The sequence below is a fragment of the Pelodiscus sinensis genome, chromosome 16 (genome assembly GCF_049634645.1).
Source record: "Pelodiscus sinensis isolate JC-2024 chromosome 16, ASM4963464v1, whole genome shotgun sequence".
In the NCBI taxonomy this organism is placed as follows: Eukaryota; Metazoa; Chordata; order Testudines; family Trionychidae; genus Pelodiscus; species Pelodiscus sinensis.
Genome location: NC_134726.1, coordinates 32,400,312 through 32,427,117, shown reverse-complemented (window position 1 = coordinate 32,427,117; position 26,806 = coordinate 32,400,312). Strand labels below are relative to the sequence as shown.

The 26,806-nt window shown below is 47.1% G+C and overlaps 1 protein-coding gene across 9 annotated transcripts in view; it reads left to right on the top strand.

Annotated features, from left to right (window-relative positions):
* The window catches only part of MAP2K3 (mitogen-activated protein kinase kinase 3), a 96,906-nt gene that overhangs the window by 19,035 nt on the left and 51,065 nt on the right, over positions 1-26,806 (top strand). For 2 of the 9 annotated variants that reach the window (XM_075899696.1, XM_075899694.1), the window contains exons 1-2: positions 10,333-10,389; positions 10,839-10,957. The exons of 1 other annotated variant lie outside the window; for it this stretch is intronic. In XM_075899696.1, the coding sequence (XP_075755811.1) occupies positions 10,362-10,389; positions 10,839-10,957 (147 nt within the window). In that variant the 5' untranslated portion in view covers positions 10,333-10,361. Of the gene's footprint in view, positions 1-10,332; positions 10,390-10,455; positions 10,958-11,367; positions 13,841-26,806 lie in introns of those variants that run through there. 6 more of the 9 variants (XM_006112928.4, XM_075899695.1, XM_014581312.3 and 3 more) reach the window with 6 other exon arrangements.

Sequence of the window (26,806 nt, the reverse complement as noted above, 5' to 3'; positions counted from 1 at the left end):
CAATGTCATGTGCAATCAGCGCACCGCTCACTTCATATGCCTTTGCTTTAAGTGTGTGTCATTTTGCTATACCAGTAGGAAAAAAACGATATGGAACAAAACCAGCAGAATCTGGCAACACTGTGCATGGACAACACTGTGCATGGGCAACAGTAAACAAAATATCTTGCGGGCCACATGTTGAACTCTACGGGGAAGGCCAGTGGCTGTTTACAGAGAACATTCTGTCCCAAATCCTCACTATCTCCTAAATGAGTCAGGGTTCCTCCAACCTCTGGCTGCACCCAGATGATGGGGGATATAGAGAACCCTCGTGAAAGCTTTGTGGCGAATTAGGGACTAAATGGGAATTCTAATTCCTTTTTCCCTCCATTGTGCATAGATCCAAGTAGAACTTAGTGGATGAGGCTTGACAGAGCCTACGAAAGTAATTGTGCAGAAAAGCCAATTAGAATGTAGTGGAGACAGGAAATTAAGTCGCAGCTAGTTTGATACGGGAAAAGAGGAAGTGTAGTAGCGCTCGGGTGTAAATGTGGTGGGAGTTGTACAAGATATTGTCAGTTATAAATTAGAGACATTTCATGTGGCATTGGTCTGTTGTGCTCAACGAACTGAGTTGTGCATCCCACTTTGAATCCTTTCCCTCTGTCATATATAGTTAAAGCCACTTTCTGCCTCCACTAGAGAAATGATGCAGCAAGATGAAAATGAATATAGTTTGTCCTCAGAAGATGTGAAGTGAAGTTCTTGGAGTTATGTCTAAATAAAAGTAGTACTGATTCGTTGGGTAGATTATCACTGGAAACAAGGAAAAAAAAATCCTTTGTAGTAAAACAATTAACCAATGTTCCTTCTCCATGCGCAGAATAAATTTTACGTGCACTGAGGCATGTGTGGATGTGCACTACCAGTAGATACACGTTACTGCTTCTGGGTGCTCTGTTAATCAGCTGGGCAGCATTTGCATCTCTCCTGGGTGACCTCCCGAGCTCACAGCTTAGAGGGAACACGGCTGTTAACGAAAAGACTTTCACTTGTGGTGAGCTCTGTTTGGTTTGTAAGTCTCCGTCTCGAGTTTTATGCACGAATGTACTAGTTGCTTCTTCCAGCCTTTCTTTTGCGGCAGGACCCATCTGCCTGTGAGAGTGAGCTAAACCCTGCACTAGCTTGCGCATTGCTGGAGGTGGTGTGCTGGCCCGGTGAAGTCATGAAGTTTACAGTGCCAGCAGTTAGAGACCAGACTAAAATGTGTCTAAATTGCATGTTGGAGCGAGAGTGCTAAGAAGCAACAACCACAGAGCCCAGTGACGTCCGTTTCCCAGAGGCGGAAACTTCCCTAAAAGCGCCACGCAGCTGCCTGCCTTGTTCTTAGACTGGAAATTGCTTTTTCTGAGGAAGAGCCAGACTCTGATCTCGGGCCCAGACAGAACACCTGTGTTTGTTTTTACTATGCCTCTGACCCACTTTCAGGGAACACAGCTGCAGATGGGAAAAGCTTTCTTATTTTTCACTCGGCTTCATTTGCTACTGCAGGTGTCCGGTCCGCTTCAAACTTGTAGCAAAAATGAGAATCCCTCTCTGCCTGCCCTTTTGGAAGGAGTCGAGATATAAACGAGCTTCTTGCTTTTCATACCACACGTTTCTGGTCTGCGAGAGCGTGCACCCTTAGTCTCCCTTGTCTTTGCGTAACAGTTAAGGCCCATTTGGGCTGGGATTGCTTTCTAGATTGTTGTCTTGCCCCATTTCTGCCTGCAGGTTCCCTCTTCCCCAAGTGTGTGTGCAGCTTGCTTGTCTTTCAGTCCCAAGTCTCTTAACTCTGAGGCGATTCTACTCTTTAGACTGGGGTGGGGAACCTTTTTTGGGTCGGGGGGTCACTGACCCACCGAAAAATCAGTCGGGGCCACACAAGTGAGAAGCGCAAAAGAAAAAAAAATTCACTGATGTGGCCTCTGACTGAGAAGGAGAAAGACACTTCCCATGTTGCTCTCTCACCAGAGCCTAGGGTGGCCTAGCCTAGTAGGTTTGTGTGCCAGTGCAGGCTCCCCAGTTCTTGGGGGGGAGCCCTGAGACTCAAGGGCTGAATCCAGGCAAGCCAGGGGCCATATCCAGCCCCAGGCCTTAGGTTCCCCACCCCTACTTTAGACTGAGTTAGCTGTTAGGTAAGTGTGGAGTCTAGAGATTGTGGACTAGTCATTGCCCTCGCGCACTCTGGGCTCTGTTTCCTGACTAGGCCTTGCTCTGGGGACCTTGAGAGGTTGGGTTCTGGAGTCAGCCTCTTCGGGTTGCCGACTTCCATGCCATAAGCAAGCCACCTGACTTCACAATAAGCCCAAGTCCAACCTCATCCCTTTTCAAAATAAGGCCAAAAAAAGCCACTCCCTAAATCGGGGGTAGGCAAACTTTTTGGCCTCCATTATGCATAGATCCAAGTAGAACTTAGTGGATGAGGCTTGACGGAGCCTACAAAAGTAATTGTGCAGAAAAGCCAATTAGATTGTGGTGGAGACAGGAAATTAAGTCGCAGCTAGTTTGATACGGGAAAAGAGGAAGTGTAGTAGAGCTCGGGTGTAAATGTGGTGGGAGTTGTACAGGATATTGTCAGTGTTAAAGGGCTACCTTGGGGGGCTTCAGAAATAGTAGGGTGGCCTGGGTAAGGAAGGCTAGAGGAGGCTGTGCCTCCCCTAACAGCCAGGTGCAGCCTAGCTCCTGCTTCCTGCCCCCTGACCGCCCCGTCTGCTCTCCGCCTCCTATCCAAACCTCCCCATCACAGCAGTTCCCCCGGGACATCTATTGGGCTAGCCGGGCCAGACAGAAGGGTCTGGGGGGCCAGATGTGGCCTGCAGTTTGCCCCCCTCTGTTCTAAAAGAACCTCAGCACTCGGTGTGGCTAGACACCCCTCTCTCTCCCTCTCCCCCCTCCCGGCATGCAGTCTGGGACTGTGCACCCCGGAATGCTCTCTCCTTGCCTGTGAAAAAGTAGCTACAAGTGCAGACCTAGCCAACGTGCATTCCCAAACCCCAAACAAGCTCACTTGCTACGGTTTTGACGTGGATTTGGCAATTTGAAGATGCTGAACTAGGTCTCTCTGTGAGCTTCAAGGAGGGGGCGGGGCATGCCCAGCTGGTTTGGGGGTGGAATGAGTAGAAGTGGGCTGGGGTTTTAAAGCTCTAGTGCTGTGCTGCTGGTGTAGAATGGTCATTGAGGTCACCTGGATAAGAGTTGAGTCAGAGTCCTGCTCTTTTGGGGAAAGGGATCTCCTGCGAGTGCCTTCCTCTCGGGGACCGAGCACTCGCTTGAAAATCCAGTCACGGAAATGGGCGTTGATGTCAGGAGGCATTGAAAGAACGCAGGATGCAGATGTGGGGCTGTCCTGTGTGTTGCAGGGCAGGTTGAGCTGTGGTTGGCTCTCTGCCTTAGTACACCCTAGATATTATCTGCCGTAGCTATTTATCTGGTCATCTTACTGAGGTTTTGTATAACCCCTTATTTATAAAGCTGTTTAATTCTTAGCATGTGTAGAGCAATATGGCAAATATAAGCTACTGTAGAAATGCCAGCTAGTGATTCCTCACTTCATCTCCTCCCAGAAGGGTGACCGGTCTCCACTACAAGTCAGAAGCTTCCTCACTGCTCTTCTCATCCCAGTAGTATACTCGCAGACCTATACATGCCATAGTCCTACAGCTGCAGAACCACCTCTGTGCTTGAGAATCCCAGCTTGCCTTCAAAAAACCAAACCAACAACCTCTTTTCCTAGCGCTCATGATTAGGCAGGTTGTGATACTGTGCCAGTGTATTTTTCATGGAAATGTGTTTTGAGTATGCTTTCTGCCAAATGAGCTAGTGAGCCCCTGAGTGTGTATAGTCTATTTGCATGCATATATCACTCTTGAATATGAAGTTAGAAATATAATTGTAAGCCTGTTTATTAATTTAGGTTTTCTAGTGAAAGCCATTAGTTATACTTAAGGAACTTAAGAGCTTGGTGTTCAAGGCAAGGATCTGTGAATAGTCTTGTTTAGGCTTACAGGAAAAACTGTGGTTGGTCCTCCAAAGATATGTGACCATGCTACCTGGTGCTGGAATCCATCTTAAGTTTGATCTTTTTCTACAGGGGCATGTGGGGGGAATGGGACAAAGACTTCCTGCTCTGGGGACATTCTATATAAGGGGTGGTAAGACCTGAAAAATAGAAGAACTCTAATGAGGGGAGAAGCTATTAGACCCAGGTCAGGAAAAAGATCAACTCCGGCCTGAAGACCTTCATTTGCAATGAGGTCTAGGGTGACCAATTATGACTTGTGGTAATTTCTCTTAGTGTATTCAGTTTAGCTGGAATGTTTTGTTTGTTTTAGCTTAGTAATTTACTTTGATCTGTCTGTTATCATGTGCAGCCACTTAAATCCTACATTTTATACTTACTACCATCACTTTTGTTTATTATTAAACACAGTGTAAAGAATTGTTACTGAGGAGGAGGGAGCACAACAGCTGTGCATATCTCTCATTCATTGATTGGGGGGGGACTTTATAAGCTTACCATGTATAAAAGTTTTATACAGAAAAAGATGGATTTGTTTGAGGTTTTGGTCCCATTGGGGCTGTGCTTCTGGGTGCTGTCAAGTCCTTGTAACTGAGCCTCCTCCCAGAGCTGGGCTGTTCTCAGGGTCTATGTTACTCTGCTGTTACCCCCAACTCCGTGTCTTTGCTGGGGGAGACCAGAGCTTCTGGCTTAGCGGGACAGGGTGGTGGCGGTGCCCCAGAGGGTAGGTAGGCAGGCTCAGTGGTATGATCAGCCCATCAGGTGCCAATCTCAAGGGGATGTCTGTGATCTAACCCATCGGGTAGCTTGGACACTGAGAATGTTACCAGTGCACTGGGGTCTTCCTGGTAGTGCAGATGGACCACACCAGTAGCTCAGACAGGTATTACCTGCTCCACACATCTTGATGAGGCATTAACTCTGAAGCCTAAAGCAGGCAATTTCAATTTAAACATCAGTATTGTGAACTACGTTACTGCTGGTCACATTGAGCGAATGTGTTTATCCCACAACCCGGTGCTCCTTCCCAGTCCCTAAAACTCCAGCTGCATCTGCCAAAATCCCCAGGTTTCCCCTGACTTCCAGCCCCTGCCTTGCGGTCAGTACTGTCCCATGATCTGTTTATACTGAAAACTGGGAGTGTGGGCACAGCATAGCATTGGTGAGGCTATCCAGACCTCTTACTCAGAGATGACTGTATTTTCACATTGGAATCGCTTGAATTAAATAGCTTCAGGGGGTAGCCGAGTTAGTCTGTTACAGAAAAAAACAACAAATGGTCTGGTCACTGCTGCAGAACTTTGCATCCGTCACACTAGCGTGCAACAGAATCCACGGATTGAGGTGCATCTTGCCAGAGCACATAAGACTTCAAGTGTGACGTGTGGATTGTTGCATTTATTTTGCATGGGGGCATACTTGGGCCCTCAGGGGCATGAATGTTGCATCCTGTACAGAGAAAACTAGCTGCCTCATTTACACAAGTACCCTCCTTTTTTTTTTCCCCCTTTATAATACACCCCTACCTCGGTAACTTCCACTCCAGTGTATCTGATGAAGTGGATTTTACCCTTGAAATCTTATGCCCTAATACATCTGTTAGCGTCTAAGGTGCCAGAGGACTTCTTGTTGTTGCAGCTGCCTTGTAGTCTGTATGCAGCGTTAAGTGCCTATTAGATTGTTAGAAGCCTAGTGCAGCAGTACATTTTGTAACACTGGGGATTGTCTGGAGCTGAGAATCCCCTCTCTGACTGCTATTTGGGAGGCACTGCATTTTTATTGGAGGGTAGAAAGATGTTGAGAGGTTCTGTTAAACACAGGCCCCCTTTCCATAAGTGGAACAGGTTTTTTGTTTTGTTTTTTTATTACCCATTTCTGTGTAGTTATGGGTTCTGAACGCAGCCAGCTCTGAGTAGGTATAGACGTGGAAACTGAATTTTCAGCTATGCAATCTCTAAAAGTGACCTTGCAATTTTGATAGTCTTTTAATTTCAAGGTCTTTATCCCATCTGGAGTTTGGGTCTGTGTTGTGGCTTATTCTCTTGCTCGACCCTGCTTGATGGTTTAATCCTTCCCCATATAATCAACTCCTCCGTGTATGGTGATAGCAACCAGCACCTCCAGGCTTAGACACCGTTGTGCTAGGCCCTATACAAACCTAGCATGAAAAGATGGCCCTGTCAAGTTAGTCTAAAAAAATTCCTGTGTTTGGACATAGAACTGGATGAAATTTTGGTCAAAAATGCAGATCTGGGTCAACCAAAAATTTCATGAATCTGTCAGATTTGACCAGTTGAAAATGGGGTTGGGGAAAGGGAGGAGAAATCAATTTTGACTTTTTTTTAAACAAAACCTTTTGATTTGTTTGTTTTAAACAGTTTATTTGTTTTGAAGAATAATTGTTTTATTTAAAAAAGTAAAGAAAAAACAGCCCCTCCCTCTTCCCGTTAGTCAAAAAATGTTTTAGATTGAAATAATTGTTTAGTTTGACACCAACAGAGTTAGTTACTTTTAACGTTTTGGTTAGTGAACTGAAATATTGGCTACCTGCACCACTGGTGCTGGTAGATCTGTTTAGCATTACTTGATGTTTCTTCTTTTAAGGGACTCTTAATCAGTGTTCCCTCTAACCTTGTCCATCCATGGGCAGAATATTTTTTTTTTTTAATCTGTGCTGAGGCTCGTGCCTATGTGCATCACCAGTAGAAACAAAACCTAGCAGTGGGTGCTCTGCCAATCAGCTGTGTGGCTTTTGAGTGGCAACACAAGTGCCCAGCTTACAGGGAACACTGCTCTTAATTAAAGGATGTCAATATGTCGTTGACTATTGGATTAACTGAGAAGCCTAGGCTTATCAGTTAATTAATCTTGTTGACTACATGCATTCACCCTCCCCCCCCTTGCTGCCTCTGTATAAGAGGCAGCAAGGTGGGGAGCCAGTGCTAGGGGGGAGCCAGCTTAAAAGCTGGTTCCTCCCCAGTTCTGCATTGCTGCCTGCCCCCACCCCCTGCACTACCACTTCTGTCAGAGGCAGCAAGGGGAAGGGCAGGGGAGGTTGCCACAAAGCAGCCTCTGTCCATGGTGGGCCAAAGTCCACATCCCACGGAGCAGCCTCTGTCTGCAGTGAGCCTGGGCCCGCTGTGGGCAGAGGCTGCTTTGTGGTAGCAGTTCCTGTCCGCGGAGGGGCCAACCTAAGACCCCTCCCCCTCCACGGACGGTGCTGTTGCCACTCCGTGCTGCTGCCTCTCTATTAAGAGCGCGGTGCAGCAGGCAGCCGGTCTGCATGGGGAGCTGGCTTTTAAACTGGCTCCCCTCGGAGACTAACTCCCTCTGCCACCCTGTGCTGCTGCCTCTGATACAGACAGCAGTGCAGGGCCGCAGGGGGCTCCCTGGGAGTGGGTCTGGGAGCACACTGGCTGCCGGCCCTGCCACTGAGGACTATTGAATAATTGTGGAACTGCTAAGATTTCATGTGATTACACGATTGATTATTCAGTTATCTGCTATCTAGGATCCCTGCTCTTAATGTGTTTCCCTCCCAAACATTTAAGGGGTGGAAAAGGCACCCTTCTTACCATGCTAAAGTTGTTGGTGTTAAGGGGCTAACCATTACTACTCTTTCTGAGTCTTTCCAAAGCCTCTGCATCGTCCACATGTGTCTTCAATTATCCTTGATTAGGTATGAACCCTGTCTCAGTATTTCCAGAGGCATATTTGCTTGCAGTTATTTAGAAGGGATTGGTGGTGGAACAGGCCATTGTTGGGGGAGAAAGCTCTGTTTTAGATCACTACTGTGTTTAGAGTGTGCTCTTCCACTTATTGAGCGTTGACAATGTACACGAGGTAGCGTGGACTTTGACAGCCAAGAAGGCTGCAGTCTTGTCTACTGGTTAGAGCTGACTGGCAGGATGGCAACACCTTTTAACCCACCCGTGCCACAGTTTACCCATCTGAGAAATGTTGGATGCCTTACTCGCTCATGTGTTGGACATCACATGGCTTAAGTAACATTAAAAAACTTTAAAATACCTTTTGTTCCAGGGCCTAACTGCAGAGCAGTAAATGTTGGATGATGCATGTCAAGTTACTTTGCATCCTTTGTAGTGTAGGAGTCTGCAGAGCATTCAATCCTTTAGACTGGTAGTTTGTGACAATAGTATCCGTCTCACTAACTAAAGCATTGACTGAGACTCTTCTCAAGTTCTTCTCATTCACTAAGGTTGAAATTTTCTCAGCTTCATCCGGGCATTAGAAAGTAGATCCGGAGCGTCTGCCCATTGGCTCATAACACAAAACCAAGAGGACATTTAGTGAAATTGGATGTGTGAAATTCAAAGTGATTAAAAAAAATGCTTTTCACACTGGATGTAAACAGACAGTGGAATTCATTGCACAGGAAATTAAGGCCAAGAATTTGATAAGCTTCAAAGATGGATGGAACGATTACATGGTGTAAGAGAATGAGAGTTATAATGGTTATGGCTCAACGTTTGGGAAGGGATTCTAAACCCCATGCTTCAGGCTCATGTGAGTCTCCATGTCAGATTAGGATGAGCTCACGTGTGAAAGGCAGGTTATACCACATCTTCCTCTGGAATCCTCCACTGCAGGCCGATGTCAAAGACAAGACTGGATTAGATGGATCTCTGGTTGCATCCAGTTTGGCTGCTCCTGTTTTAAGAAACTTTAGAAATCTCAGCTCGAATCTATAGCCAGGGGATTTAACACTCTTCCACTCACCCCCCCACACACCTGACGAGAAAAAATCCTCTTTGGTCTTTCTGGGTTGGGGTTGCGGGTCCTTTTTTTGGGTTGAGGGTGCTGACCTATAGAAAAATCAGTTAGGGGCCACACATGAGTGAGAAGCGCGCAAACCACACCCCCAAAAAAACAACCTCTCACTGACATTGCCCCGACTGAGAAGGAGACAGACACTCCCTCTCCCTCCCCCATTCCTCTCACACACCAGAGGCTAGGGTGGCCTAGCCTACTAGATTTTGTGTGTTCCAGCTCTGTGGAGGGAGGGGGGAGCAGGAAGGGGGTTGGAGTGGCAGCACAGGTTCCCCAATGCAGGGGGGAGGAGCTGAGCCTCAGGGGTCGGATCTAGGCAAGCCGGGGGCCACATGCAGCCCTCAGGCCTCAAGTTCCCCACTCCTGCTATAAATGCTGCTTAAAATTAGAGCAATCTTGTTAAGCATGTAGAGTTGTCTCCATCTCTGACCTTTCTTCCTTTTGGTGCACATGGTCCAGCATTGTCCGCACAACTAGCGAACATTTCATGAGTGACTGAGGCACATCTTTCTATTCCTAGTGTAAGGTAAAGAAGGAACTTAGTGCACTCCCTTTCCCAGGCTGACTCATGGTGGAAACCAATAAAAGTTTGAATCAGGCACGTAAGTACGGGAACCGGAGTTGGCTTTGGTCAGTCTGGTTTGAGGGACCGGAGAGAATAAACATGTTTCGGCACCTGTTTTACATACAGGGGTGTAAAAATACTGCAGCTCCTGCTACCTCCGCCCCTTCCTTTATAGGCACTGTGATTTTTTTTTTTTTTTTTTATTTCTTTCTGCGATGCCACCCCCGAGGTCCTCCTTGTCGTCCTGGTATTGTAATGGAACAACGTTTCCACTATTTGTTGTAGTAATAGTTGTCAGAAGCACAGTAATTTGACTGTCACCTGCTCTATAAATAAATGCAAGCATCTTTCTCTCAGCGGACACGCACCCTGACCATAATCAGTGGTGTTGAAGTTGGCTTCCTTCAACATAACTACTGCAGGACTTGGTGCACCTTCCTCTTATTAATTTTAAACAAGATCTACAAGATCTTTGAGTCTTCTTCCCGCCCCCTCCACTGCATTGTTATTCATGGCAATCATTTGCTGTTCTTCGCTGCAGAAGCTGGCACTTGCCTGCTCCAAAAAGATTTAGTTTTATTGTTGACACAGTGTGGGCAAGATTGCAAGCTCTGGTAGGTAGGGTTGCCAGATGGTTGGAACAAAAATACCGAACTCTTCTCCCCCCCCCTCCAAAAAAAAACACCGAGAAAAAATTATGGGGGGGGGGGGGGGACCAAAGTTGTTGAGCAAAAAAAAAATGATTCCAAGACCATTTTGTGCCTTGCAGAACCAGATAAGCATGGGGGCTGGGGGTGTTTGGAACCGGGGAGGGTGGGGGGGAAGCAAGTTGCTTCTCAGTTTAAATCTCTGTGGTAGTCACAGAGATAGGATCACTGCTGGGGTTACCAGGTAGTCATTTAAAAAAACAAAAAAAAAAACCCAGACACTTCATGGGGGGAGGAGCAGGAAGTGGGAGGAGCAATGGGACTGGCTGAGGGAGATGCAGGAGGTGACGGGAAGCAGGGCTGGTTGGTGGTGGGGGGGGTCGGGCAGAATGGGGCTGGCCGCAGAATATTGGGGGGGGGGCGGTGGGGCAGAGCTGGCTGGGGGAGCTGAGGAGGAGGGGAAAACTGCACTTCTATGGCCTCCGTAACTGGCTCCCGTCCAGTTTCCTGTTTGACATCATGTGCTATTTCACGGCTGCAGCTTTTACAACTGCTCTCAAGTGTAATCTGAGCTGAAACGGGCCAACTTCAGCAGCTGCCTGTGGAGGAACTCTGTATGCTGCCATGTCTCTCTTTTCCTCTCGCGCACTCTTTTGCTGCGAAACTTAGAATGATCTAATTGCATCTAGTCCGTGCATGGGGTGTGGAGGGCAGGAAAGAGAGATCGGTGGAAAGGGCTGTTGAATACTTTGTACCATGCGTGCTTTTTTAAAATAAGCGGTACTCTTTGCAGCAAACGCTGTGGATCTTGCAGACATCCCCCCCCCGCTCGCTCCCTTCCACCAACTGCTTCAAGGCGTGCCGTTTCTGTTCTTCATTTCTGGGAATTGGAAACCATGGACAAGAAACAAGGTATATGTTGCAATTTCCAAAACACGTATCTGGGAGATCTAAAGAGCCATTCAAATGGCGAAAGGGGTTGTGGAACTTTTGTTATGTCATTCCGTGTGGTTTTGCTTTGTGTCCTTGCTCGGAGGGGCTCTCTATTTGTGGCCAGGTAGCTATTTTGAAAGCTAATGGAAACTTGCATGCATTGGGTTGCAATACCGGGTGTAGGTGCACAGGCCGGCATGAGGACAGAAAAATCTGCAGCTAAGCTTGTCTTTTTTCCCTCTTTTAAGAATTTGCCAAACACAACTCTGTGTGTGTTTTTGCACAAGTCCTGTTGCACTACAGTTGAGTGCCCAACTTGGAGCCTGCTGCTGTTCAGAGCTGAGATTCAGCATAGGTTAACAGGTGACTTTTTTTTTTTTTGGTCTGCAGTCGGCTCTGACTGGAAGGGGCTTTTTATGAACTGCTTTTTTCCTCCTCCTGGTTCACTGCTTGTGCCTTGTTTTCAACTTCTGCAAAAATGCAACAAAGCCAGCTTCTCATAGGAAATGCCCGGGGAGGGGGGGGGGGTGACCGACTCCACTCAGTGTTCTTTTTCCACTGCTTGGATTGCTCTCTTCAGGCTGCAGCATGGTGCAAATATTGCCCTGGCTTCTCTGCAGGGAGGCAACTCTTGTGTCTTTGCTTCACCTGGGCTTGAATAAAGACATTAAATGGATGTCCCATGATAATGCCAGACTTCCACACATTTAACGCCTCATTTACATCCAAAGTAAGTATGGAACACTCCCCGCCCACTCAGTCTCATTAGCACCGGCACTACAATTGACTGGTACCCCTCCCCCTTTCTTCTATTATAAATGCTGAGTTCCTGTCCCCCTCATCTGAAGTGGGTTTTGCCCATGAAAGCTCATGATACAATCTACGTATTTTGTTAGGTGCTGCTAGACGATTCATTGGTTTTTTTTAAAAGTTTTTACTATATACTTTGTTAGTCTCTAAGGTGCTACTCGTCTTTATGTGAGGAGATTGTCACCTGATCTGTTATCTTGCCTTTAAAGCAGACTGTTATCTTACTGTTCCTCCGTGGCTTGGATGGAACAGCGGGTTTCCCATCTAGCCACCTCCTTCTTTTGTGTGGTTTTTTTTTTTTTTTTTTTTTTTCATGCCCAAATCAGCAATCTGACAGAACAGAACGTGTTGGATGCAAAACCAAACCCTCTCGAGGTATCACTAACTTCCTTTCCCCCACCCTCAAGCCACCAGTCTTGTTAATGCTTCAGTTCTCTTCCCGGTTCCCCGTGTATGGTAGGGTTCTGTAGTGCTGCTGTCTTTCCTCTGCGCCGTGTCTGGGGCTGGCACATGGGAGTACAGAGGCTGTGAGGCAGCAAAGGTAGCATTTCAAAGGTCAGCTCAGTCAAATAGCTTTATTTACAGTTCTTAAGATTTTCCCTGCTCGGTTCCACCCACGTCAGCCCGTTGGGAGAGGTACCACACATACACGGAGGTCAAATTAAACCGCTCCAGGAAACACAGTTGTGGGCAGGGAGGATGTTAACTTTATCAAGGTTATGACAGGAGAAATTCAGTCAGTGACTTTTTCTAGGAAGGGAAATAGTTCCCCTCTCAGCATAAAGGGTGCAGAGATGCCGCTTTGGTGACGTACTGGGGACTGGAATTCTTTTTTACACAAGGAATTTGTGACCACTTTTCTCCTATACTGTTGCGACTAGTGGTAGGTCTACTCAGAGCAGCGTTCAAGGACATGGTCGTCAGCATGCCCGTTCCTTATTTGCAATGATGGTTTTCTGTCGGTAGCATCAGAGAACACTTTACTGGTGGTCCCTAAGGCAGCAGGTAATGAGGGCCTGGCTGCTGGACAGTTTCTCTGGAGCTGGCAGAATTAGATGAGGCTCACGAACCTTTTGAGCTCTGCTTCCCTGAAATCACATCACTCTCAGTGTGTCTAAACTACATCCCTCTGTCGAAAGAGGGATGTAAATTGGGCAAATCAAAAGTGCAAATGAAGCAGAGATTTAAATATCCCACGCTTCATTTGCATAATTGCATCACAGCGCTTTTTAGAAAAAGGGTATTTCTAAAGTGATACTGGAATTTGATGACCTCTTACTGTCATGTGATTCAGCTTGTTGCAACGGGGCAGCATTTTGAAAGCAATACGATGACACTCTGATGATGCAACACAGTGATGCTCTGTTGCAACGTGATGTTTTGCAGCACCGTGACCATGTTCTGACACGGTTCAGCTCCCTTTTTGCCTCGTCCCAGTGCCGCTTTGATGCTCAGCAGCAGTGTTTTGCTGAGAGGCAGCCGTGTTTGGGGATTATGCCTAGCACTTTTGGACGTGGCACGGTCACATTTTGCTGCAACGTGGTACTGATCTGCCATAGTGGACGGGCCAGGAGGGGGGGAGTTGACTTGTCTTAGGCCACGTTTTCGCATGGCACGTGGCCACTGTTGCACCAGGCTGGCTACGGTGCAATGTGCTAGCTGATCTTGCCCCCTTGGACCAGCCTCCCTGTGGTGGATGAGTGACTATCTGGGGTCAGGAACCGGGTCCTTTGTGGAATTTTGGGTAGAATTTTCGGGTCCCCGCCCCTCAGCCTCCAGTCTGGAGGTCAGCACCCTGTGGCTCAGGAGGGCGTGGCTACGGCGACAACGCCCCCTTCCCTGCAGGGACCCAATAGCGATCGAGTTCCAGCTGCGGAGGCGTGGCTGTCTGCGCTCCGCCCAGCTGCTTGCCTCATCAGTCCCGGGCTGAGTTTCTTGCTGTGCGCCAGCCGGGGACATGCTCCAGCCCCCGGCCTCCGCCAGCGCCTAACCCCGCTCAGCGCAGCAACCGGCCCGCGCCAGCCCCGAGACCAGCCATGTCCCTCCCCAGAGGTAGGAGAGCTGGGGGGAGGGCGGTTTCTCTCCAGCTGCAGCCCCTCGCCGGGTTACGGGCTGTGGGTCTCCCGGGGGTCCCCCCTGCCCTGTGCTCTGCTTCTGGGTTACAGCCTGGGGGCGGGCTCCCCTTTGTGGATTCCCCTTCCTGGTTACGGGATTCTCCTGCCCTCATTGCGGGTGATGGGCTGGGGGTCCCCCCATGCGTTGCTCATGGGGGGCTCCCTTGCCGTGCAGAGTTGTGTCTGGGGGTTCTCCTTGCAGTTCCCCTTACAGGTGGCTGCAGACCTTCCTGGAGCCAGCTTCCTGGGCTGGGTATAGTCTGTCTTTCACCCGCTGCCCCATCTGCATTCATTGTAGAGCCGAGGCGCCCTGCCAGCCTGCTCTCTGGTTCTCCTCCTTCCTTACAGGGCTGCCCAGCCTGCGGCCGGTTCACCTAAACTCCTCTCCCCACCTCCTCATCCCCTGTAACTGCATGGTGTTTATATTGGCTCTGCTCCAAAGCTCCTGGATTGACTACACTGCAGCCAGTGGTGCGGGGTGTGGATTCTGGTGTAAGCTCTGACAGCAGGACACCTGCCGCTGCTATTTGCACCTGGTGGCAGGTGTGTGTTTTGACATTTCACATCACTTGTTGTTTTACTCTTACCCCATCAATACTGGAGAATGGGAGGGAATTGGCTAGCTGCAGGTGGAATACTGCTATTGTACAGGGCTGAGATAGGGTGCCCTTCTCAGTCTCAGCTGGTCTCTTGTTGGTATGGGGAAAATGGCATTCACTGGACAGGATCAGCCAGCGATGGAGGAAAGGGCTGGTTCACAGACAAGGCGAGTGACCAGCATGTGCCTTGACACTGCTAATCTGATTTACAGGGACAGACTGTAATAAGAGACCTTGAATGCAAAGTGGATTCACAGGGGGTATTGGTATTGCTTGCTCCTGGATGGGGATGTCTCTTGTGGAAACTTTTGCAGGATTAGCAACCAGAGTTGTAGCCTGGTTACAGTGAGTGAAGTCTCTGCAGTTCCGGTTGGATCAGACTAAATGTTTTCCCTCTGATATTCTTTGGACACTGTCTGAAAACCAAGGGCTGGAAGTGGTGGTTGAAGGAGCTATGGCATTTCTGAAGCTCTGGGCTTTACATTCATATTGAATGCTGTGTCAGAGTATTCAGCTGGAGGGTTTTGCATTGGTTTCTTTCTGGGTGTAGAGAGAGCGAGACAAGAAACCTTTATAAACATATTCCTCAGTCCTGATTCAGGCATTGAAATATGGATTGGATGGCCTGTGTATTACTTGTATCGAGTTACATAAGCTGGGAAAATACCTGATTGTTGTTGACTAATCTTTCACGTGTAACTTACCTGTTATCTGCATACTTGCTCTGCAGCCAGCAATTGATAGGTAGCAGTAGTTACAGCTCTCTTTTACTTTACCTCAGTAATGTAGAATAGAATCTTGAAAGTTCAATTCTCTTGGAATCAAGTTGTTTTTAAGGAGCCTGGCATGGTTGTAGTTCTGCATAAACAAGTATGTAAAGTCCTTGGAACAGGGAACCTGTCTTTCAATCTTGCTGTCACTTACATAAATGCATAACTTGAAGCAGGTGAATAGTTTTATAGTAACAACAAGCAGTTCTCTAACAAAGGTATAGGATCGTGAGCTTTTGTGGGTAAAACCCACTTCATTAGATGAATTGGGGAGAATGAAGTGGGTTTTTACTCACACAAGTTCACGATCCTATGCCATTTTTAGTCTCAAAGGTGACACAGGACTATTCGTCTTTAAAGTTACTGACCAATACGGCTCCTCCCTCAGAGTTCTATAGTAGTCAGTGGGGAGGGGAATATGTGCATAGCACACACAAATATTCATAGGCTTGCGGCCTAAGGTGTTAGAAAGCTGCATATAATTAAAGTTGCTCATGGAGAGAGAGACTCTGATTGAAAACCTCAGAGCTTTGGTTTTACTGCATTAAGCTACTTACTGCTTGGGGTCAATTGCTTCAGTAAATTTGTGGCTGAATAATCAGCTGAGCGATTTCCATAGATGGATCAAAGGGGCAGTGTGCTTGGTCTGTCTGTTGCTGAGGTGTTGCATATGTTCCAGTATAAAAATTGAGTAAGAATGACTCTGGTTTTTATTGGCAACGTTAGACAAAAATGCAGTAAGTAAGCCTACTGATTAAACAATTTGCTAAACTGAATAACTGTCTGCTAGAGACAGTATCAACAATAAAAACAAAATACTAATACAGTAGTAAGCGTACCTTGGTATATCAAAAGTTAGGGTTTGTATTGAAGTGCACACAAAACAATTGTCATCACTCTCTTTTATTCTGATCAGTTTGTAGCCAAGCTTGCTCAGCATCTTTTGTATGGCCATCATAATGCAGAATCCTTATTGCTGTGTATTTTGTATTTTTAAGAAAAATACAATGGAGAGTCAGGCCAATTTGGTATTCAGTCCCAAAGACTTGTTCATAAGTTCTGGAGGAAGTGTTCACTTGAACAGCATAGGCAAAAGTGCAATAAAAATAGTGTTTATTATGATATTACTTAAATAGATCTGTGGGAGAGATCTATTCAACAATTTTTTTTTTTCAAAAGAATCTCTGTTGCAGCTTAGTTAAACTTGCAGTGTCCTATGAATGTACGTTTCTGTGGATGAGTGTGATGCAGGTGATGTAACTTTAATAGTGTGAGACAGAAGTGCATGTAAAAGAACATCTGGCTTTTGAGCAGAGCTGTGTTAGATATTTCACTGGATCTGACATAGCCTGGCTTTACACATGCACATCTGTAAGGCCTTGCCAGCATTGCCGCATGTGTACTTATGTGCAGCTGACAAACGTGAGCATGTGTCATGAACGTTGTTATTTGTATAGGTCCAGTGGTATGCCTTGTGCCTTATTGATGAGTAAGAAGACAAGCTCTCTGCCCTGAGGTACTTGCAATCCTAAATTAGGCGACTTACATTTGGGTACTTTGGTGTTCCGGGGTCTCAAACAATATTTTTTTTATGCGGAACAGCTATGAAAATTTTCTTCCAGGAAAAAAAATTGTCAGACAAAAAAAGACACAAACAAAGAAGTGACAAAAACAAAGAAGAGATTGTGGCACACCTGCGAGTTGTTCACAGAACACCAGTGTTCCTCGGAACATAGTTTAAGAAACACAGGCTTACATAATGAGAATTGACATTGGGGTGGGATGAGGAGGAAAGGAAAGGGAGTAGGTGGAGCTGGAGAGAAAAATGATTCATGATCATTTTGGTGATGTCTTGCCTTGTTAAAGATGAAGAGGGAGCAGATGACATGTTAGTGATGGCCAGCAGGAAGGGAATACATGAGATTTAGTTGTTACTTCTCATTTGTCACTGGAATAAACTGGATTTAGATTTTGGGGGGACTTTTCTTCTCCCAGGATGATGCACAGGAAACTTAAAATCAGGGCTCATGTGAGTGGATGAACAACACGTAAATATGACTTTATTTTAAATGACTGTCTGAAACGGGGAATGCGGCCTTGAGTTTCCTGTTTGCTGTGTAACCCTGGTATGAATCAGCAATGCTATAATGGTTCTGAATGGAGCTGCTGACTCATCTACTAAGGAACATATGCTAGAACAAAGCTTCCTGGATGGAAGGAGGTGCGGTCCGTCAGCTCAGCTGCTTAAAGAGGCAATAGTGAGCTGGCTTGATGAAAAGGGGGGCTCACCGCCCCTTTCCATTATCAGCCTTTCTGTCTGATGATAGTGCTGAGAGTCTGTTCTTTGCTGAGGAGCTGGATTAAATCTAGGGAATGAGCCCTGTAAGGGAGAAGGATTTGCAGGAACCATGCACTTATTGGCAAGGTTCTTTGCCTGTAGGCAGATACTGAATGCAGGGAGTATACTTCCTTCAGCACATGCCCATCCTTGCTTTGGGAAAGCGGGTATTTTAAAACAGTCTGCATTTCAAAGCTGCTGGCTGTACAGATTGACTTTTCTAGTCTTTTGAGAAGAGCTGGTGCCTGCCTGCCATTTGCTGCTAATGTCCTTCCACGTGCCCTTCAGAGACATCTAACATATGCATAGCCTGTTGCTTTCTAGTATGTGTGGTTAATATTTTGAGTCCATTCAAATTACCCGGTTCTCTTATTGGTATGAGATTCACAGCTCCATCTCTGGCCGTTTAATTTACCGCCCTTTGTCTGACCTCAGGCATTTTCTTTGTCTGCTTCCTCTGTCTCCTCCAATACTGTGATCTGTGTGTGGATCAGCTGCCCAGTTAATTGACCAAGAACCTGCGTCCTCTACTCTCATTTCATGAGTGCTCAGCTACCGCCACTTTAGATCAGCGGTGGGAAACCTGCAGCCTATCGGGGTCCTAGGTGTGGCCCACGAGACACTGTGGTTACCGATGCCCGTGCACAGGCTTGCCAGATTCTGCTGGTTTCCAGCTAGTTATGCAAAAGTGACGTGCACTTAAAGCAAAGGCACGTGAAAGTGAGGTGGGTGCTGATGGCTCCCAACATTGTGAGAGCCGTGTGCGCCCTATGCAGCCAATCAAAGCGCTGCTACGGTTCAATGGGAATATCCCGCAGATTCTAGATATGCCAGCGCAGTTAGGAAAACTCCCCCGTGCCGGGAGAAGGACACTCCTGCGGCCCACTCGCTAGCCTAGGTTATACCCGCTCATGCCTTCAGGACCGGGGTTTACTGGTAGGTGAGCACTGCTCACCTGTTGTCTGGTGACATGTGTTTGCTCTATAAGAAAGGCTTCGTTTGCACATGCTGCCTTTGGGCGTTGGATGACTGTGGTTGTCCTACTGGGTAGGCTGAATTTCCAGCGTCCGCTTCTGTTTGGGGAAACTCGCTGAGTAGAGATTGATCAGAGCCAGTTTCCTCTTGTCTATTGCTTCCGTTTCTTGATCTTAATCTGATCAAGATATGAAACAGGGCCCATTTCTTTGTCACCCTTAAATGGGATTGTTCCAAATGCCCCATTGCAACTTTCAAAATTAGCTGACTGTCGTTTCTGTTTACTCGTAGCATCTTCTCTGCTTCTGCAGGTTCTTTAGCTGCTGGGTAACGTCAAACTGTTGCATGGCACCCTTGTGAATGGAAGGAAGCTGAGTCGGGAGGCTCTGTCCAAGCATAAACACCTTGCATAGACTATGTATAAAGTGTAACTATGCACTCAGCTTTGCAATGTGTGTAATTGACCCTTCCGTACACTTATATGGGACGCTGTCACGGCGCAGCTTGCTTTTTACTGTGCTTTATTTTGGAAATCCATACTGTCCTTTGTTCTGCTGTGCAGATGCTTTAATTAAAAGAAGCAAGGCTGTCTTTGGGTTCTAAAACTGAGGGAGGGGGGAAGCAAAGAAAGTGCTTTTGTGTGCTCTGAGAAACAAACGTCCTGGTAGATGTCCCCCTATAAGATACGTACAATGTTACAGCATGGAAGGAGGAGAAATGCATCTGATATCTGGAAGAGAATCTGTAGGAGAACTTGTCTTGGGGGAATGTCTGTGGCACCAGCAACAAGGTAACAAAAGCACGCTCTTCTCTTTTCTGAGATTCTCCTCTAAGACAGGAAGGAACAAGTGACAGAGAAATGTCAGGTGTCATGCATGGGAGCATCTGCTTTTACTTCCCTTTTCATGCAAACTTATGTGCAGTGGTGGATCTGTCTTTCCTGAAGCAGTGACCCAGCTGTCTGACGATTTTGGTTCTTGTGACTTCAAAACTAGATTATAGCAGAGAGGGCCCCAGAAATGTGTAACGTTTTTCATTGTGATGGGGCTTGAATTGAAACTAGACTTTTATTAAAGAGCAGCTGCATTTCAAGAGATACAGAACTGCTGTTTTCCTGGCAATATACTCTGCGCGGGTGTGGGTAAATAGTGTGATTTAGCATTGACTAGTCCAGCCTGCATTTTTAGGCACTGCACCCTTTTGTTTGATTATTCACTGTCTTCCATGTGGAACGCAGCTCCGTTAGAGTTATGCAATTCAGTGGGCTCAGACTCCTGACTAGGGATGTTAAAAATCTTGGACTAGAGTAACTGTGCAAACCACTGAAACTCTCTGTGCTACGGGCTCTACCATTAGCTTTACATGGCAGAGCCTGCAGCGAAGTCTCGCCGGGAGTGGGGCTGCCAACTTATCAGTTAATCAGTTATTTAGTTATAATCTAACCCAGTGGTTCCCAAACTTGTTGGTATCACGCCCCCCTTTTTGACTTTTGAAAAACCCTCACTCCCCCCCTCCAAATAGCAGCAAAACTTGTTGAGCAAAAAAAAGGGGGGGAACTGAAAAGGGCAACAAAACTTGATTGGGGGAGGGTAGGGGAGAGGCTGGTCGCCTCATCCCCCGGAATTTCTTCATGCCCCCCCACGGGGGCATGCCCCCAGTTTGGGAACCCATGCTCTAACCCAGTAGTCCCGAACGCTGTGCCTGTGGGTGCCATGGCGCCCGCCAGGGCATTTATGTGCGTCTGCCGAACAATCTGGGCCGGCCCTGGGCGCCCAGCGCATGAGCGGCCCTGGCCCCGGCCACCCCAAAAGGTTGGGGACCACTGCTCTAACCTGTCATGTGCAGCAGTATTCCCTCTAAACTGGGGGCAGTGCAACTTCACAGGTGATTAATCAGCCCTGCTGAGTCAGAGGCTCAGGGCTCCCTGCAGGGAGCTGACTCATCACCTGTGAGGCAGTGCTGCCCTGCAGCTTAGAGGGAACACCTGATGTGCAGTCCATACTTTTCCTGCAGTTGTTGCACCAGACAGCCTCCACTTACATTAAAATAAGAGACTCAGATTCGAAGCTTGATGCAAGTTTTGCAGGGGGCAGCCTTCTGTACAGTGAATGCTTTAGTATGGCGACAGGGGATTTTAGATCTGAACCCACAAAAGCAGGAGCGTTTCCATGTTTTCAGTTTGTATTTTAATGTAGGGTGTATGGGATTCATTCGAGCACCAAGGCATAAATAAGCTCTCCCTCTGCACTCACGGTGCAGCTGAGTATCCTCAGCTCAATGACTATTTCACAGACAGGAAGAACTTCTTTGGAGTCAGTACAAAATTTTGCTTAGACAGCCTGTGTTTTTAATTGAGTGTAGATGCTCGGTTTGACTGGTTAGCTGGATACTACTTAATATTCATGAGGGCCAAACTTAGCCCAGGATTTTGACTGTGATGCAGGTGGAGGTGAGAAGACTGTGTGTTAAGCATTTGTTTGGCTGTGTAGTGTCTTCAGTTGTGGGATAGGGCATTAACTGGGCTTGGCTATCCCTGTCCATCATGCTGTTCCCTGGAATGGCTACAGCCTTGTGTCTCTAGAATGGACTTTTTAATTTTTTTTTTTTTTTTTTTAAAGAGGACCAGTTGTTGGTCTGTCACTTAACCCCACCCTGGAGGACCAGTGGACTGTTCTTTGTCTGGCTTGGTTGGTCCTGCCAGCATAACTCTCAGGGAGACTGGGATGCACACGCCCTCCCATTGTATCAAGGTGCCAATCCCAAGGGGAAAAAATGATAACCATTGGACCCTCCTGTTCTCTTCCCACCTTGTCAGGTCAGAAAACAGCCACCCTTCCTCTCCATCCCAGACTTCCTCTGTACCTGAAACATGTGAGACAGGAAGGTCTTGTCTTCCCTGCTAAAAACTGGTGGTTTCTGGGTTTTTTTAACCTCCGAGTAATTAACATGCATGAGCAAAGATGGGAAAGGCCAGGCATGTGTGAGTTCTTCCTCACGGTCATCTTCCCCCCCCCCCCCAGGCACAGGGATGGTGCTAACCTTGTACTGTGCCTTGGCTGTGTTTTTTGTCTCAGGATAGCACCTGAGCGTTGGTTGCCCAAAGGTAAAAACCACAGCAGAGAGGGCAAGCCCTGAAACCGTGGAGTCATACTGCATGTCAATGCACATCCCTTGAAAAGGGCAAACATTCAGTACAATCTTGCTGCTGCTTTCATAACACTTTCTAAATGAGAAATAGGAAACCATTTTTGATTCAGAGATTTTTTTTTTTTGAGCACATGATCATGTGGTCTGAGGTCCTGTGTTCCCCAGGCTGGAGAATTTCACCCAGGAATTCCTCTGTTAAGCCCAGTGGGTTGTGATTGAACTAGAGCAGACCATGTAGAAAGACTCATGATCTTAATGTTAAAGAATCCAAGAAATAATCGCCATGTTTCTTTTTATATAGCATTTTCCATCCGGTGATCTCCATACTTAGCCTCACCATGCTCCAAGAGGTATGGAAGACCTATATTCTCTATTTCTACAGGTGGGACACTAAGGCTAAGGGACTCAACCAAGGACACACACAGGCTGTGGCAGAAAATAGAATCGAACTGGGTGTCGCACATCCTAGATTAGTGGCCCAATTACTGGACCATTCTACCTGTTTAATAGAGTTCAGTGGTGGAGTTTAGACTCTTTTCAGTTATCTTTAATCTAAAACATTCTTCCCACCTGCAAACACTACCGACTTAAATTATCTGATTTGTGATGTCTCTGCTCTGGGTTCTGGCAGAAGCAGACTGGGAGAGAAAATGACACAACTTTGATACTCTTCCCATTCAGCCTCCCTTCTTATGGGACAGCATCGTGACTGTCTACCAGGAATCAAGGAGCAGAAAGTCTGTCCATGATGTACAGTGTAAAGGTGATTTCCGGGCTGCGGCCTGTTCTGGTAGAAACTTGAATAAGACAAGGCGGGGTGCATAAAATGAGTGAATTAGTAACACGCACTACAACCTCCCTCCTTCCCTTCCAGGGTTCATGGACTCTGTGTCTTTTAGTTGAGTGATCTGATAACACCCCTTGTAGAGGCTATTGTGTAGACCTGGGTAGGGAACTCTCTTTTTATATCAGGCCATTGATGCACTAGAAAAAAATCAACAGCGGGCTGCAGAAGTTGAATTCACCTGCCCAGGAGAGAAGCATGGGGCCCCAGCCCTGTGAGAGGGGGGACAACACTGAGGCTTGGGGCTTCCTGCGGGGCTGGAGCTGTGAGTGCCAACTCGCCCTGCTGCGGGGGAAACCCCAAACTTCCGCGCTCCTTCCCCTCTCTCCAGGTGAGTGAATTGAATCGGTGCGGCCTGCGGGCCAGATGGAAATGAACAAGGGGAGAGATCCAGCCCCCGGGCCATAATTCCCCATCCCTGGTGTAAATGCTCCCCAGATATTCCGGGTCACACCTCTTAAAGCTATAACAAGATTGCAAAAGACATCTGGTTAGCTGAGAATTAGTTAACTCCAGATTAAAGAGTGTCTAGAGTAAACCAACCCCCAATGGAAGGCAAGCTTGGGAGGAAATAAAACTTACGACATAGGTACCTCACCCCCCCACCACAAATAATTCTAGTGCTGGAAAGAAAGGAACCTCCAAAGTACACGATGCAAGTAATTTCCCAGAAGAGGTGGCTAACCGTAGGCTGTGGGTTTGGCATCCGTGTCTGTCAAAACTGAGTCCAGCTGCGTGTGCCAGATAAACTTCAGGAGTGTGATGTCTAAGTTGCATGTTTCCAGCAACGCCAGGGCTTTCCTTGCCCAAGCAGCTGCTAGGAGTAGAGAGACCTCTTAAGGCAACTTGTGACTAGGGATGTGAACTGGTTACAAGGTGATGTTTACTAGGCAACAGTTAACTGGTGCTCGAGAGTAGCCCCCTGCCTGCTGCAGGTGGAAGACTGTGCCAGCCCTGCCAGGCCCACCGTGCTGCAGGTCGGGGGCAGGAGGAGCCAGTTGCGGGCTGCTCCAGCCAGGTTGGAGCGGTCCCCTGCCTGGGATCCTGCCTAATTGGTTAACTCGCTAAACCTAATATTTAACTGATTAAACAGTATTTTACATCCCTACTGGTACTGCATGTTCTGTTTGTATACCAGGCTAATGTCCTCTTGTGTGTCAGGTTGGCTTGTTGGTTGGGGGCACCTTTTAGGGATTAAAAAACGGTAATGCAACTTCTGCTTTTTCTGGAGCTCTTTGTGCACCGAACAGAGCATGAGGATAAATATCTGATCTAGGGTGGGGCCTAATATTGAATCGGACCCTGAGATTTGGGTAGCATTGGGTAAAACCTTCTGCCCCTCTATTTTTGGGGCAGGTGGATACCATGGGCATGTCTATGCAATGTGGAAGACAGATGTTGCCGCATTCGATCTTCTGGGGTTCGATTTAGCGGGTCTAGTATAGACCTGCTAGATCAAACACAGAGGGCAACCCTGTCAGCACTAGTAGTTCTGCTCACAAGCTGACAGGAGCGTTTGCTCCCATAGGCTTCCTGTTGTATGGACAGCGGAGAAACGTGACGTAAGATACGTCAACCTACGCTATGTAATTTACACAGCTGGAGTTGCATATCTTATTTCAACCTTCCCGTGTAGTGCAGACCAGGCCTTTGTGAGTGACATGCAGGTGAAAGTCTTTTTAACACTGGGAATTGAGCTACAAGTACGGTATTTCACCATTGGGATCCTACACAGGATATGGTATCTTAGTTTTGGGTAGAGTAGTGAATGTGCAAGAGATCTTACCTGCATCTTCCTTTTCCTAGAGGCTAAGATGTGAGAGGATAAAGAGCCCTGTGTGGTTATAATAAGCCCTGATCTACATGTTGTGTTATGACTGATTTGATTGTATTTTGGGTAGGAGTCCTCTTTTTTTATTATTTTTTTTATAACAGTGGAAAGGCGCTTGTAGTCTAGTCAATTTATGAATAAGCTACACCAGTATACGCAGCTCTTTACTGGTTTAATTGCAATCCACATTAATTGATTGTACCGGCAGCACTTTATCTGTTCCTGCACCAACACAATTATGTGTGTAGACCAGTCCTCTGTAGCAGTACATCTGCTGGTTCCTCTGGTCCAGTTGGAAGTCTCTGAAATGAAGTTTCAGGGATGGAGAACATCTGAATGGAGTAGAGGGAAATGATCCCATAGTTGGGACCCTCCTTTCAGGTGATGTTGTGGTATCCTCTCTTTCAGAGGTTTACCTTTCTTCGGGAGGGAACTCCAGTTATTTGGAAAAGACAGGTGTTAGTAGTGGGGGAGACGATCCTTAGAAACATAGCTGGGTTTGCGATGACCGAGAGAACTGCATTGTGACTTGCCTACCTGGGGTGAAGGTTGTGGATCTCTTGAGACCTTTAATTTGTGTAGTGCTGGGGAGGAGCTGGGTGCTCGTGGTGCATTAGGTACCATTTAAATAGGGAAGGATGGGCGAGAGGTCCTAGAGGCCAAATTTAGGTTGCTAGGGAAGAGATTTGAAATCCAGGACCTCAATGGTGGTGTTATCTGAAATGCTTTCAGTTCCACATACAAGGCCTGGTAGGCAGGTAGAACTGCACGGTTTCAATGCATGGATGAGACAATGATGTAGAAGGAGGGGTTTAGATTTTTTAGGAACTAGGGAAACTTTTGGGAAAGGGGGAGCCTATATAGGAAGGATGGATGCCACCTAAACAAAAATGAAACCAGATTTCTGTCACCCTACATTAAAAAGATCGTAGGGCAGTTTTTAAACTAAGGGCTGGGGGAAAGCCGACAGGTGTGGAGGAGCATGTGGCTTGGACAGAGACATCCCTTAGGGAAGGATCTATTAATAGAGTTTCTATGTCCTAGTAAAGAGGAGTGGATGGAAGGTGATAAAATATGGATAAGGTCTGATGAGAAGCAATCAAATGAAAAATAATCCCATTCAATCACAGTATGTATCAATCACAAATTGTATCGACTACATGATTAGTCGATAAGGGAAGGTGTTCCGGCCCAGCTCGTGACAGTCCAGGAGTTACCCCCACTGCAGTTTAAATGTAGTAGGAGCCAGGTGTGCAGGGCCGCAGCGGTGATAGGTCTCAGATCAGTGTGAGCCGGGACCGCTGCGGCTCTGCATTTTATATGTAGTAAGAACTGGGCGGTTCTTAGTGCAGTTCTGGCTCTCGCCAGGTCCAGCAGTCCCTGTTCGCAGTGACCCGGGTGCCAGTGTCTCCTGCTTCCCTACCCCCCCAGGCAGCAGCAGCATCCTTTTAAGACAGCTTTCCCCCCCCCCAACACCAGCTCCTGTTCTCCCCCTTGCCCCTGCTTGCTGCCTATGGAGGCAGCGGGTGAAGGGGGGAAGCAAGTCATCAAGTACTCGACTCAAGAACCTGATAAGTTTAGGCTTATCGGGTAGTCAAGTACTCACTTACATCCCTACATGTAACGTCAGACAGCTAAATAGAGACAAGTTTTAAAGGTATTTATATTCAACCTCTATAAGCTTAAATAATAAGATGGGTGAACTAGAGTGTCTAAATGAGGTTATTGATATAATAGCCATCACAGAAACTCGGTGGAACGAATATAATCAATAGGACACAGTAATACCAGGGTACAAAATAGGGATGCTAACTAACGATTAATTTACTAGTTGAGAAGTTGATGGAATTTCCATCAGCTACTCGACTAGTCGATAGGCACTTCCTCATGGGGCTCTTGTACATTTCAAAGGAGGAATGTGGAACTCTGCAGCCTGGGCCAGTGGGGCTGCACACAGGTATGCCTACTTTGAAATGTACAAGAGGTCCCAGCTGATCCCGGGCTGCATGCGTTGCTGCCGCTTTGAAACGCTGAGGCAGCATTTCAAAGGGGCAGCACCACACAGCTGAGCCGCATGGAGCCCGGGGACAGCTCCTTGCAGTGCTGCTTTGAAATGCCAAGGCTGCCTGTTTAAGGAACCCCTTCCCCCACCCTCTTTTGCTGCCTCTGATAGAGGCAGGAAGGCGGGGGAGGAATCGACCAGTCCTTAACATCCTTAGTATATAATAGATCTGAAGGTCAGAGAAGGTCATGCTGGTGGGGGAGTGGCATTGTGTGTGAAAAATCATAGTATCAAATGAAATAAAAATCTTTAACTAAACTGTTCCATAGAATCTTTATAGATAGTAATTCCATGCTCTACTAATATGAATATAGCTTTAGGGAAATAATACCAATCTC